Source organism: Rissa tridactyla, chromosome Z, assembly GCF_028500815.1.
Source record: "Rissa tridactyla isolate bRisTri1 chromosome Z, bRisTri1.patW.cur.20221130, whole genome shotgun sequence".
In the NCBI taxonomy this organism is placed as follows: domain Eukaryota; kingdom Metazoa; phylum Chordata; class Aves; order Charadriiformes; family Laridae; genus Rissa; species Rissa tridactyla.
The window spans coordinates 86,029,402-86,042,167 of NC_071497.1; the positions used below are offsets into that span (position 1 = coordinate 86,029,402).

The window sequence follows — 12,766 nt, forward strand, 5'->3', positions numbered from 1 at the left end:
CAGTTGCGTCCAACCGTTCTTCCGTTTTCTTCTATTTGGACTTCCATTGCTTTTTTTATCAAGCATTGGAAGAGGCTGCCCAGGGCAGTGGTGGAGTCGCCATCCCTGGAGGTATCTCAAAGCTGGGCAGACGAGGTGCTGAGGGACGTGGGTTAGTGGTGGTTTGGGCAGTGTTGGGTTGATGGTTGGACTCGATGCTCTTAAAAGCCCCTTCCAACCTCAGTGATTCCATATACGCATTTCTATCTATTTCCTTACATACGGCAAGTCCGATGGACTATTCCTAGAGCTTCCATTTTACTCAAGGTCTGTTGCAAACTGTGGTAACGTCATTAATTTTTTTATTTTTTTCTTTACGTCTTCTTGCTGTGTGATTTTGATTGGCTTATTTTTATTTTCCGACAGGACTCGAGAAAGGAAGCCAGTACAGTTTCCAGGTGGCTGCCATGACAGTGAATGGGACAGGGCCCCCCTCGGACTGGTACACGGCGGAAACACCCGAGAACGATCTGGACGGTAAATTAATCTCTTTTAAAAGCTGTTATTTCCAAAAGCCTTTTAGCTGAGGGGTGTCACCGCAGTTGTCACCCAGGCCGAGGTTAGGGTGAGATGCCTGGGGTCCAGACACCCACCGACAGGTGTTTTCTTATCCTCCTGGATCCCACGTGCCTTGGGTTGTGTTCCTCTGTCATCACCAGGACCAAGGAGCCCAAAATTATTTTATTTGTCAAAATAATTCCCTGCCAGAATTTAGCTCCTCAGCATCGTGGCCATTTGCGATAATACGCCGAAGCGAATCTCTTAACTTCATCAATGATACACGTCATCAATCAAAGAAACGGTGAAAACGACGCCGACAATCCTAACAATTCACTAAGCAAATATTCGCAGAGGTCAAATCCCGTTTCCCAGCCTTTATTTGCAGATGTCAGAAATGCAGGTTGGCAACGAAGCTGAGTTAATTAGTGGAAGATGATGGGATGCAGATACCTGAAAACCGTGGGCTGTATACATCAGCGCAGATGCTGACACAAAAGGGAAGGAAAAGACTGAAATGAAAGGGTTAGAGAAAATGCCTGGAATATTGGAAGTTGTAAAGGGAAAAAAAGGACAGCGATGGAAAAATCTACCTACAAAAATTAAATGGAGTGCAAATCAAATGGAACAAAGAACCTGACAGATGGAAGTCGCGGCAAAACTACAGACAAACCGTAAGAAGCAAATATGTAGTAGAAAGGAGAGGAACAGAAAAATAAAAGGAAACTGATGAAAATTGCTATGATTCTTAAAACAAAATAATCACCTGAAAAGGATCAAAGGCAAACTGCATGAAAGAATAAACAAATAATCCGTTTAAATGCACCATAGTACTTGATGTTGCCTTTCTTTTGACTGGCCGGATTTCCTTACGATCGCAAAATCAACCCTTGCAAATTGAAGAATCTCTGCCTTTCCCTATGTCCAAATGCGATTATCCAGCAGGCGGGGGGAGCGCCCGCAGTGCCCGGCAGGCGCGATGGGAGGAACCAGAGCAACCAGCACCTGTGGTTTCTCGTCAAGCTTTTAAAGAAGAGATGATGCTTCTAGCCGCGGTGTAACTCTGCCAACGGATCGCAGCACGCCGCGGTGCACCATGGTGTCTTGCTAATTACGCTTTGGCTAGACAGCGGTTTGAGCAGTGATGCTGTTAAGGTGTGAAAGCCGACTTTTCGCTCGCGAGAGGAACAGAGAAATTCTGAACACACCGCAGTACCAGAAAAAAAAAAAAAAAAAGTAGTAAGTAACGCAACTGAGCACGTTTGTTTTGATTGGCATTTAGTACACGTGGCATTCCTTTGAAGTTTTTCCTGCCCAAATCCGCGCGTGCATGCGAAGATGTTGGAACTAGATGATCTTTAAGGTCCCTTCCAACCCGAACCATTCTACGATTCCATGTTAATCGCGTCGTCGTCGCAGGAGACACGCCGTGGAAGTGGGTCCATGGGAGTAAGTTCCAGCAAAGCCGTTTTGTCCGTGCATCGTATTTACATGCGTTTGCGGCGGTGATGAAATATCCTCGTGAATAGGACACTGATGCTGGGAATGCAGCGTGGCGCGTACTAGATACTAATGCTCCGATAAACCCCGGGGAAAAAAAAAATTATCTGCTTATTACTGTGGTCCTGCAAGTGTCGGCTCATCTGGGGAGGGCTGGAGCTCAGGCTGGTGACCCCGGTCCCTCCCTGCTGCTACGGCTAATGCCCTTTCTCCTGCTTTCACTGGAAGCCTGGTTGGCACCAGCAACACGAAGACAAACAGTATCCCGGAGAACGGTGTCAGACTCCCGACGGATATTCATTTTAATTAGTGTGTTTTGTTGAAGTGATTAGAAATCCAAACATAGCTGCTTCTTCAGGGTTCCCTAGAAAGCTCGCGCGCCTTTGCTAACAGCTGGGAAGGTTTTAAATATTTATTTTAAGCCTGAAATTTTGCGCTTTAAAAAAGAAAAAGGAAGAAAGAAAAAAGAAAAAAAAAAAAAAGAAATCGAAAGCCGCGCTTTCCCCAAAGGGTGTGCTTTAAACAGCTTGAGCACGGATGCAAGACAATGGCTGATCAACTTTGCAAAGGTATCCTCCAGGAAAATGGGTTTAGGATGCTTGGTTCCTGATTACCGCGTGGAACAGATGGAAGCTGTTAGACATATTAGGTAGTGATAGAGTTTAGCTTCAGCTCTCAATTAGTGCTCTAAGAGCATGACAAGCTAGACCGCTATCATACTGTAATTCCTACCGAAAAGTGATGGGGGAAAGAGGGGAACAAAATGGGATGAGTAAAAATTACCCTGACTGTGTTAAATATACGTCTTTGAATGTCGAAGAAAATTGCCGAAGTGACCCAAAGGTAAAGCGTTTTTCAAGCGTGACAGTGGAATTAGGGAACTTTTAAGTAGCACCAAGTGCTGGATTCCCTGGATGGAAGACGTGGGCGCTCAGACCATCACGTAGAAACACAGCGCAGGCCTCGGAGGCGCGTGTGAGCAGATGTGGCATCCCGGGAGGAGATGTGACACCAGGCAGCGACACGGAGCTTCAGCTTCCATTTCCTGGGAACCTAATGGCCCGTAAGGGAAGGAGACTAAGGAATGTTGTTCCAAGAAATCTGGTTTCGTGGGGAGGTCTCACCAGGAATTCTCCTCCTGCGTGCCAGATGCTGGTCTGTGGGGCTGGCTGCCATCCACAGCTCGTGTGTCTGAGCATGGCATTTGCTTGCAAGTACCCAAAGATGTCGCTACATGAGAGCAAGCGATAAACTCTTGGTGCAGTTAAGAAGAAAAACCATAAATTTTGGCCAATTTGGGACTTAGGATGAAGAACTCATTTGTTACTTCAGGCAGGAGAGCGGGATCTCAAGGTTGCTCCTCGCAAGTCATTCTGGCATCATGTTCAAACCCAGGAGAAACAAACATAAACATATTCGTCTGAAGCTGCAAGGAAATGGCCTGATAAAGACAGCAGAAATATGAGATAACGTGTTTCAATACGAGTTTTTCTCCTGGATATCTGAGCGCTGGGAGACTGAACATCAGCGGGGCCATGCAAAGGTTGGATGGTCCAGTTTCCTGAAGAACTGATGGATTTAGATACTTGGCTGTATCTTGATATTTGGCAGAAGTCCTTACTTGGGAAAACGTGCTTTCTTGTGAAGACAACCAAAAAATACTTTGTTTGAGGGGGGAAAAAGTAGTTGATTCTAACACTTAACTTGGTCCTTTAGGATGTGAACTACGCGACGCAAATTCTCGACTTCACGGCTGTTTCAGAAGAAGAGAAATGGGGGGTTTCCCAGCAAACGGTTGCAAGTAAAGCTAATGAAAATAATTAAAATTGCTTTGGGCAGAAAGCTGAAGCAAAAAAACTGCGTCTTCAAAAAATACCTGTGTTTATGAAACGTCAGTATTGAAAGAATAGTTCCAAAATGGCGTTCACCCCAGCTTCGTTCGCAATTCACTTAGTTCACAAGAAGGCTACAAGAAGTTGAACCGCTTTTTGCTTTTTGAAACGAGAAGGGGTGATTTAGCTCGGAAATGCACGAGTCACGTATTTGAATTGTTTGAGATGTAGAATATAAAACGTTTGAATAAAGCAGTTTTAACCTAAACGGCTGCCTAGAGGTATCTGTGCTGCAGCTGAAATCCCCGTGTCGCGTCGGATGTAAAAATGAGCGTTTGAAGGCAATCGGATGATGCTCTGATCTCCTTTGCTGCCCGAGAATTGCTGCTTTTAGGAAGTTGGAGGAATCGCAGTGTCGCAATGTTATCCAGCTCCTCGTTTCAAGGCATTAAATGGTTATTTTATCTTTGGGGCTTGTAAGAAACGCTTCTGTCGTTTGTTTTTCAAACAGCGCTGTTGAGGAATAGCGGCTGGAGTAACTTTTGCTTCTGCGTTAAAGTTTGGGAGCGCAGCGGGGGTAAATGGCAACTTAACCTGACTTACAGCGGCACTGCTGGTGCAGTCGGTTTCTTCGTGTTGTGAGTAGCGATTTTTTTCAGTGAATTTTCTTCAAGCTTTCTCCAAGCCGCCTGCTTTGCAAATTTTAAGGAGCAGAACGCAAAGGACTTCTAAAGTGGCCGGGTGTTTCAGCCTGGTAATATGTGCTCACCGACAGGTTTTTCAGGGCGCTCTCATGTGTTCGGAAGAATTCATCTGAAAGCACGTAAAACGCCAAGGACGTACATATGGCACTGGGTATTGAAAAGTGTTAATTCTTCTTTTCATTGTCTTTTCCAAGGTTTACAGTGGGAATGCTTCACAACTGCCAAGTGTCTTTTGTTGGAGTTTACATCATTTTATATTGTTACTGCGGTGGTTTTTTCCTACCCCATCCTTGTTGCCTTCCGTATAAGCTTTCGTCTATTATATTGCAAGCCTTTTTATTGGGGAAAAATAGTAACTTGTCTCTTTCTGCTCTCAAAAAGACAAGCTACTGTGCGGCTCCTCTGAAGAGACTTGTGATATGGTAGTTACCGCGTAAACTCAAACAAAAGGCATTTACTCATCTCACCTTTACAGTAAAATTAGGCTTGTAGGAGGCAAATAGACTCAGGGTGATTAATTACTCCCTGAAGTAATGAACTTTACCTGGGGAATACCTGTAAATAAAATACCTCATTCTGTTATTTCAGGTTTTTTTTAAAGCTGGTGTGTTTAAATTTTTAAAGCAGCTTCAAAGCAAGAGGCGCGTGTCCGAGAGTTAAAATTCACTCCTTGTTTTCGCGGGAAAGAGACAGGTTATCGCTAGAATATACTAGTATATCACTAACAAAGTAAAAAACCTTTTTCTTAAATAATCTGTGAGCGGAAAGATAACTCACAGGATCAGCTGCCAGGATCCTGCTGCGCTTGTAAGTAGGCCAGGGAAGAGAAGAGTTGTCCTACTGGAAATTCCTTTACAGGTCATCTTCCATTTTCCTGCGTCATTTTAAATCTCTGTTGCAGCCTTATGCTAAAGGTGGAGAGCGCTAGGAGATATTCCATTCAAAACGGGATGAGGCATATTGATGCTCTTGGAAGGGAAGGACGTAGCTCAGAAATGAAACTGCATGTGAGCTCTGCATGTAACCTGGTTGGGTTTTTCGTGCAAATATTTTAGTCTAAGCCCCAACCTTAGGAAGAGTAAGACTGAACGAGTAGCATATTAATTTATACTTCTTTTTCTTTCTTTCTTTTTTTTTTTTTCTGCTTTTGAATCCCAGAATCTCAGGTTCCTGACCAGCCAAGCTCTCTTCACGTCAGGCCCTTGACGACAAGTATTGTCATGAGTTGGACTCCGCCGCTCAACCCGAACATCGTCGTCCGCGGGTACATCATCGGCTACGGCGTCGGCAGTCCCTATGCTGAGACTGTGCGGGTGGACAGTAAACAGCGCTATTATTCCATTGAAAATTTGGGTGAGTGGCTGTTCTCATTCATTTCATTCATTTCATTACGCTATTTTTGCGGGTTATTTTGCAGGCTGTCACTGGTGCTTCCTTTACGTGTTGCTGGCTTAGGCTGCTCCTGCCTTCCGCTTCACGTTTGGTCTTACCATCTGAACTCTGGACGCTCTCAAATACATCAAATCCTTTTGATCCGATGCTCATTTTCTTCAGTAGGTCTTATTAAGTCGTGTGCTTCTAATGCTGACTCCCGCTTGTGAGAGAGCTGGACTTAAAGATGGTTTTCCCCGGGCTGGCCCCCCCACGTTTGAATTTAATGGCAGTCGCAAACCTGCTGGTTTATGTCTGTCAAAATGGTGCCGAGAGAGAGGTGGCTATTCATTATTCATGGCACAGCCTCGATGACAGCTCATCTAAATTCGCAGCGTGGTACCGCAGGGGCCTGGATCCTTCCCGTGGCGATGGAGCGTTCTCCTAGCACTGGGAAAACGGTTCAAAGTTGAAAGGAAGTCAAAAAGTTTAATGGTTTCCTTCTTATTTCTTCTTTAGCGTTTTTATGCCGGGTAAAAACGGTAAGCTTTTCTGCTTAGTAATTTGGGAACGATCAGATGTTGCAGGGAGATCCGATAACCGGGTGCATTAGGGGTGCGCAGCCAGATTAATTATCTCAACTCTGTAGGACCAAAACTCTCTGATATCTGCGGATACTTTCCTTTGGATTTTACAGCACCACGACACTGCATCCTCCAACCTTTTTGCTCTTTCCTCGGGGAAAGCTGGAGAGCAGAATAAACTCATTTTACTGTTCCTTCATCAAACAGCTTCTCTGCGGCCAGATGCGTATTTCGCCGTGGAGGTATTTGCAAAGAGCCGTGCGCAAACACTCCCAAATATTTTGTGGGTTCTACAGAAAAAGGCTGATTTGATAACGTTTCGCGCAAGTGTGAAGCTATTACGCAAAATGGAAAGATGTCTGACGGGCCTATGGAAGAAATTTTGTGGAATACAAAGATAAAAGCTGTTACTAATGAAATGTGTGTGCCTAATAACTAACGGTCAGGATTAAATGCGAAGTATTTTTGTTAATTCCAAAAGGGATTTAAATTCTCCCAAGATTATTTCGTTTCCTATCTTTAATGAGTTTTCAGTTGTCTTTCTGTTGAGCCCCAAGTACTAGAGAAGAAGATTGTATGGACAGAGCTATCAGGGCCAATGTGCTCTGGCGAAAGGTAAGGAGACGCCTGCACAGCTCCATTTGATAGAGTTCCGAACGGTCAGCTCGCACTAAAAGTGTCCGGATTAACAACTGGAGAAGTGTCTTGGGTTTTGTGAAGCTTTAGTGTTTGTTTTCCTTCGTGTATTAAATGACCAGTGAATACACTTGCTCATAGGACCTCCAGGAGCCGCTACCACTGTTTCGATCGTATCAAATATTTAGTTGCAAATAATTTGATCACTGAAATCAGGGTTGGATTTTTTTTTGGTTTTTTTTTTTTTTTTTTTTTTGCTGAACATTCTCTATTAGACTGAGGTTTCATGAAAGTCATTAAGTATTCGACTGGAAAGTATCTCTTCGTTGTACGTTTTTTTTTTTTTTTTGGTCTGATTGCAAATATTCAAAATGTGAGCAGCGCGATTTAATCGGCAGTGTCCGGATAAGCCACCTGTGTCTGGTCTTTGACTGGGTAAGGATAGAAGCACTTTGGTCACAGATTCTGACACGTGCACGTTTTAAATTCAACTTCTGTGAACGTTCACGTGTACAACTTTGAAAATCAATTTCCATGAATAATTGCGCTAATTAAATTCCACCATTTAAATATCCACAGAAAATGAACCCCAGAGGGATGTGACCAAGGGCCCGGAGAAAGCTTTTAAAAAATTAGAACAGTTGCCAACACTTCCTACATTATTCACCCACTTTATTAGAAAGCATTACAAGAAAATTACGCAAAATGAGGAGACAGACTTCTTTTCCTAATAAAAATACTGGTTTCAGTAAGGTTATGAATGAAAACGTGCTGCTGGCAGGAACGAGGCGGGGGGGAATATTTCCTAGATGTTGGATTCATCCCACCTGTCGTAGAATTTCCTACGAAACCTGTGCGTGAGGGGTAGACGCTACCTTAAATGTACCGTGCGGAAAGCGACAACGAAGTCTGAGGCCTAAATAAATGATGAACTTCAGTGAGTTTTCCCTCTCCCCTCCAAAGACCTCATCCCTTTTGATCCTCCTGGCTTTCAGCGCTCGCTTCCTCTTGGCTCCCCGGCTCTCCTTTGTCTCGTTAGCCAGCGCCTGCGGAGAGGTCGCCCCGCTTCCCCTCGATCCAGCCTCTGATGTATTTAGCTGAAAAAACGGGTTTTTGCAGCTTCCTGAGGTTCACCGCGGTGCTTCTTTTTATGGTTCCCTTTGTATGCCATTTTGAAGCACGCTGCAAACCTATGTATCATTTAGATTCCGGAGCGGTAGGTGCTTTCGTTAAAGAGCAATGGCGTTTGTTTGACATCAGCTGCTTTTCAGAAATCCGGCCTGACTCTCACTTACAGTCACCGTTTTCGCACAGAGACGCCCCAAACCCAATAATCCGGCTCCATGTCAGGCGTTATGTTACTTCTATAGGCTCGTGCTGTAGTCCTTGAGTTCTTTACTGTCATTTCTCTCTACTAAAACTAGTGCCCTGGCGGGTTGAACAGGGATGCGAAACACCCTGAGGCCATACGCGTGCGCATCCACGCATGCCATGATCTTCTTCTGGGGACAGTTTTCTCCTCTCTTTGTTCAGATCTGCACAAAAGCACCTCCTGGACGTCTTTCACAGAGACCTTGCAGTTGAGAGACTGAGAAGAGAGATGCACGTGGGTATTTAAAGCCGAAGCTAACAGCCCCCAGCCTGGCCCACTGGCTTTATTCCCTTCCCAGCGTCTGCGATGCGGTTGCCCTGGAAATTCCTGCCTTTGTGACAGAATCACGGAATGGTTTGTGTTGGAAGGGACCTTCAGGCCCAGCCAGTGCCACCCCCTGCCCTGGGCAGGGACACCTCCCACCAGCCCAGGTTGCTCCAAGCCCCGGCCAACCTGGCCTTGAACCCCTCCAGGGATGGGGCAGCCACAGCTTCTCTGGGCAACCTGGGCCAGCGGCTCACCACCCTCACAGCAAAGAATTTCTTCCTCAGATCTCATCTAATCCCCCCCCTCTTTCAGTGATCCCGCTTTGTCTGGCGGTTCCTGCCGTAGGTGTGCGATAGAGTTGCTGTAGCCGTTCCTGCTTGTTGGGTACGTAAGGCTGCAGTTCCTCACCCTATTTGTGCGGGTTTTGTTCCTCCTTCCCTAAATTTTTGCATCCGATGAATATGGATGGTTGGGTACGGTGTCTAGAATACCGTAGTTTGTTGTAATTTTCTGGTCTTGTGCTGAATTTTTTAATTCTAAAATCTAAGCCTAACTGACTCCCTGGTGTCGGAAAACAAAGTTGAGGCAGAGTCAGAAACAAACCGTAGCCCTCAGGATTGTTCACCTTTTCTGCAGCCAGGCTGTAGAGAAGATGGTAGCTTTACTTGTGATGGTGGTACGTCAGCGTTTGGTGGTGAAACCTTTGTGATAGGACAGATAAAATCTCTGACCTACACTCCTAACTGCTTATTTATTTTACGCAGCTTCAGAGGTTTACTTGACTCACCCGAGTTTGAGCTGTATCAGCCCGTGTTCCTCCTTCTAGTCCATCAAGCAGGAAAAGACAACAGCCAGGATACTTCAGCCCATTCAGGAGCTCCGTTGTCTGATTTTTTTTTTTTTCTCCCTGTTGACCCCGGTGGATGTCTGTAGTTGTAACTTAGCCGTGGTGTGCATTGGTACGCATCAGGATTCACCATTCCAGAGGTGATTACGAAGTTCCAAACGTCTTTGCACCTTTAGTGTGCTGCTAATGATCGACCAAAAATCCTTTCTGTGTAGCACTTAACTGGTTTTGGATGGAAGTCAGATAGCAACGTCTCTTTAGAAATCCTATTAGCCACTTCACTGCCCCTTCGTAATCCTAAATACTTTTTAAGCTCTGGTTAAAAGCACAAGGCTTGGACGCGATGGACAATCTCCTTGAGTAGATCACCCGTAGGGGAAGGGTGGAGACCTACACACTCACGGGGTGGCCTGCTTTTTAATTCCGTTCCTCTTGATAATGCAAGTGTAACACCACTATGCACAAGTCGTATGGCAGCTTTGCATCCCACTTGAGGTACTTAATTGATTCCTTCCTTCAAGCAAAACTTTTTTAATGAGTGAATCAGCCCGTACCCGAGCTTTTCCAGCCCTTGTCTGAGTAGTGCGCTTCAGCGACCGAATAAATCACTTCAAAACATGAAGAAAACTACTCAGTCTTTCATAATGGTGATGGAGAACTTTATTCTGTGTGATGATCATCTTGACTACAACTGTATAGAGGTAACACTTGTACTCTAGAATGAATTAAAGTGATTTTCTCCCGACTGAGTGGTCATATTGCCTTGGAGACACTCTCCACAGGTGCAGGAGAATATAAGAATATCCAGAGACTTCAGCTTTGTCAGTGAAGAATTTGTTGTATTTTCTTTCTGCGGTGTATGAAAGGTGTTTGATACCAGTCTCATAAATTCCAGGAGCAAGCATCCCCTGCTCTCATTCAGCCTTTTCTTTGACAGAGAAATCAGCGCTTGACTGAGTCTCCAATGAATAATTCCAACGGGGAGACCTGTGAGCCACTTCGTCTTCCTTTGTTGTTTTTGGTTTGTTGTTTGGGGTTGTTTTAAAATATTTTTAAATTCTTTGCTTGGGATTATAAACGGCAAGGCTGTTGGCTGATTAACGGTGGGGGTAGCAATATCGGGAAATTCACGGATGCCAATTCTGATCTTTTAGACGGAAGAAGTAACGATTTCTGCAGCGATCCAACTTGGAAGGCGTAGTGATGAACTGGCGGGGCTCATCTCCATGGGGCTTTGTGTTAACGCTTACTCACGAAATAAAAGTTGAGAAAAGGAAGGGTGCCAAGGAGGATTTCCATTTACCCCAAAATAGCTGAAGCACCACACTAGCTGTAATAATTTGCCTAAAAACTTCTGGTAGCTAATAAGGCTGTAATTTTTGATTAATACCCTGGAAAAATGAAACGTGGTAACGTTAGTATAGCGTGTTCCAATATGTCAAAAACATCGTTATGTCATGCTGGGATACGGTGATAACTCATTCTGGGATACTTTAATAACTTACTGGAATAATGGGAAAAGGGAGGAGGCTGAAAGGAGAAGGCTGGTAGGAGACCCAGAGGATGACCGTTCGCTGCACGCTGTGGCCTCTGCTTTTGCTTTATGTTGGCGACATCCCAACAGCAAAAATGTTTTAAAAAAAGAAAAAAAAAAAAAAGCATTGGAATAGGAACAATAGAATAATTCTGCAGCTGCTGGCGGGGTGTTTGCGCCACGTGGGAGAAAGCAGAGAGATGCAGATCTGAAAACCTGAGACTCGGGTTTGAAGCTGAGCAGAAAAGGTAATTCCTCTGGCGGCCGTAATGATGCTTCCATCTCTAAAAGTCTTCTTTCCATGAGAAAATGTGTGTAAAAGTGACTATTTTCAGATATTCAAACCTTTTAAGAGCTATATACGGTGGGAAAGCTGCACCAAATTCCACAGTCTTAGAGGAATGTGGACTTTCCTCTTCAGAGCGCATCCCTTCCTCCCCCTTTACGTGTGTGAGAACAGAAGAACAAGGCATAATTTTAGAAAGAATTTTTAAGTACAGTTGCCTTTACGTGACCTAAGAAAAAGCTACATTCATCTCCAAGAGCGTGTAGGAATTCGTGCGCACCCTCTTGAAAGAGTTTGATTGGGAAGCTGGAGTGCGCATCTTGAAATACTATTTCCATGTCTCTTTTTTGACTCGAACCATTGATCCTCCTGGCCCCAGCATTGAAAGCAAAGTGCGTGATACGCCGCAAAATCTAGCAAAGACTTTTCAAAGTTACCCTTTCTCCTCCCGTGGAGCCTGAAGCTGCGCACAGCTGAAAATGTTAAGCTCGGAAGAGGAAAACGTAATGGATGTGAACAATTTCTGCTTAATTAGTAGTTTGGAGGATTAGAGGTACCGTATAAATAATAAGAAGGTGTTAAAAACTCACACCGGTTAAGTTGTTTGGTAATGCTGGAGGGGGCTGCACGATCTCTTCTGGTCTGTATGGACCAGCGTAAGGGGCTCGTTGTGGCACATCGGTGGTGTTTATCTTGGCGCACCGTGATGGGAGTGTTACTGTTCAGGTGATGCGCTAGAGTTTTGACCGGCACAAATGTTAAACTTTACAGATTCCTGCATTATTCAAAAAAAAACAACCAAAAAACCAACCAGCAATTACAAGTGACAAGACATGAAGATAGAGCTTTTACCTGTGAATTTATATTTTAACAAACATACCGGCAGGAATGCAAAGGGTTCCAGCAAATTCACCTTCATCTTAACTGCGGATCAGATTAAATTTGACCCTTATGTGTCGACAAGGCAAAAAAAAAGGCATTTTGTTTTATTGCGAAGGGAGAGAAAGAAGGTTCTTCATTTTCTTTAATCTTTGCCCATGACAGTTGTGGATTATAACAAAGACATGAAAGGGAACAAAAAAGCTTTTTAATGTAGTTTCGGGTTGTTTTCTTCCCTTTGCATTTTTAATACAAAATGGAGCAGCGAAAATCAAACAAAAATATGTTAAATTTTATGCATCTCACCGATGCCCTCGTAGATCACATTAAAGCACAACACTAGCAAGTAAAGGCACTTTGAGACTCCAGGGACTGTTCATTTTCTTTCTCGCCTTCGAAAAGTGACTGTCATTTAAA

General features: G+C 44.3%; 1 protein-coding gene across 1 annotated transcript in view; it reads left to right on the forward strand.

Annotated features, from left to right (window-relative positions):
* The window catches only part of LOC128902487 (netrin receptor DCC-like), a 592,493-nt gene that overhangs the window by 501,860 nt on the left and 77,867 nt on the right, over positions 1-12,766 (forward strand). Inside the window, exons 14-15 of the mRNA XM_054185611.1 lie at positions 406-516; positions 5,732-5,926. Of these exons, the coding sequence (XP_054041586.1) occupies positions 406-516; positions 5,732-5,926 (306 nt within the window). The remainder of the gene's footprint in view (positions 1-405; positions 517-5,731; positions 5,927-12,766) is intronic.